Here is a 1,362-nt window from a genome sequence, read left to right as displayed (position 1 = left end):
GGTCTGTATGTGGGATCTGAACCCTCGGCGGGAGTGCCGCCGCGCTCCCAAGCAGCGCACTATAGCAGTGTGCCACCGGGCCGGCCCCTCTAACAATTTTTTTATATTTTAAAAATAAAAAGATGAAGCAGGCAAAAAAAAAAAAGAAACAAAGAAAGAGAGAAAGTCAACAGGGAAACAGCGTAACTCAGGTGTGAGGCGTGAAACTGTAAAGGTGTGAGCCCTGGAGGTGAGAGGAAATTAAGGCTACAGGAAGAACTTCTGAGGAGGAAGTGACATTCTCTGCATGGAGCAGACAGAGGTGGAAAAGGTGCTGGAGCCAGAGCCCTGGTCAGCCTCAAGCCAGTGAGCACGACTGCCTGGAGGCACGGAGAGGTCCTCCCTCATTACTCATGAGGGGCAATAAGTAACATGGGTGTGGACAGATCAGCACCGGAATTCGTCACCAGCATCCCAGGAAAAGTCAGAAAGCCTGAGCGGGCCAGGGGAAAAGCTGAAGGGCGCGCTGGAGTGAAAGTCAGCTACTTCACCTACTCCTGCAGGATTTATTTCTCTCATTGACACCTACCTTTCAGCTTGGAGACATGTAAGAGGGGTGGAAAACCCTCCAAAGCATTAAGAAGCCACAGCTTAAATTTCTTACTAAATAGCCGGACAGATTTCAGGTACTGAATAGAAACATCTTCTAAAAAGTCATGAAGGAGAACGTCCTCGATTCCCTACAACAAAAGCGTCAAGACATGGTGACTGCCGGCCAGTGCAGGGCCTCCAGCTGCAAGGGAGCGAAGCTCGGGGTGCGCAAGGACAGGGCGGGGCCCAGAGAGAAGGTCCCACCCGGTCTCAGCAGCAGCAACCTCGCTGCCCCAGTGAATATTTTTTCAATGATTTAGAAATATTAATAACTGATTCAATATTTAAAAACATGATGCGTCAAACCAAATGTGTTTAAGGAATGAACCCAGCCTCCAGTTTTCCACCTTTTGTGATAAAACTTAAAAGCACTAGATTGTTGCCTAAAAATCATGAAAGAGAAGGTCTGTGACTCGCTGAAGGAGAACACATGTTCACCCCAGAAACGATCGATTCTTGCAATAACCACTCTAGAGATAGTTTCAAACAAAACAAAACCCCTAACCGTTATGCATATTCCAAAGCGATTATTCCAATTATTCATTTTCAAATGTCTTCTTTGGTTGAAATTACCAGAGAAAGAAATTTAACTCAGTTCAGGGTTCAATGGCACTGGAACCACAGGTCACTATATGCACTGGCTTTTTCCTCACATGAGGTCATTCAAAAAGAAAAACTGAGTTTTAGGCAGAGATCAAAAGGCTCTTGGTCCATCAGCCCCTCTACTTACTC

At 46.3% G+C, this 1,362-nt stretch overlaps 1 protein-coding gene across 1 annotated transcript in view; it reads right to left on the bottom strand.

Moving 5' to 3' along the window:
* Positions 1 to 1,362, bottom strand: part of RFX8 (RFX family member 8, lacking RFX DNA binding domain) — a 62,331-nt gene that overhangs the window by 18,140 nt on the left and 42,829 nt on the right. The window contains exon 4 of the mRNA XM_008586264.1: positions 569 to 719. Coding sequence (XP_008584486.1) covers positions 569 to 719 — 151 coding nt within the window. The remainder of the gene's footprint in view (positions 1 to 568; positions 720 to 1,362) is intronic.

Source organism: Galeopterus variegatus, unplaced genomic scaffold (assembly GCF_000696425.1).
Source record: "Galeopterus variegatus unplaced genomic scaffold, G_variegatus-3.0.2 Scaffold3908, whole genome shotgun sequence".
In the NCBI taxonomy this organism is placed as follows: domain Eukaryota; kingdom Metazoa; phylum Chordata; class Mammalia; order Dermoptera; family Cynocephalidae; genus Galeopterus; species Galeopterus variegatus.
This window is presented reverse-complemented; position numbering and strand designations above follow the sequence as displayed.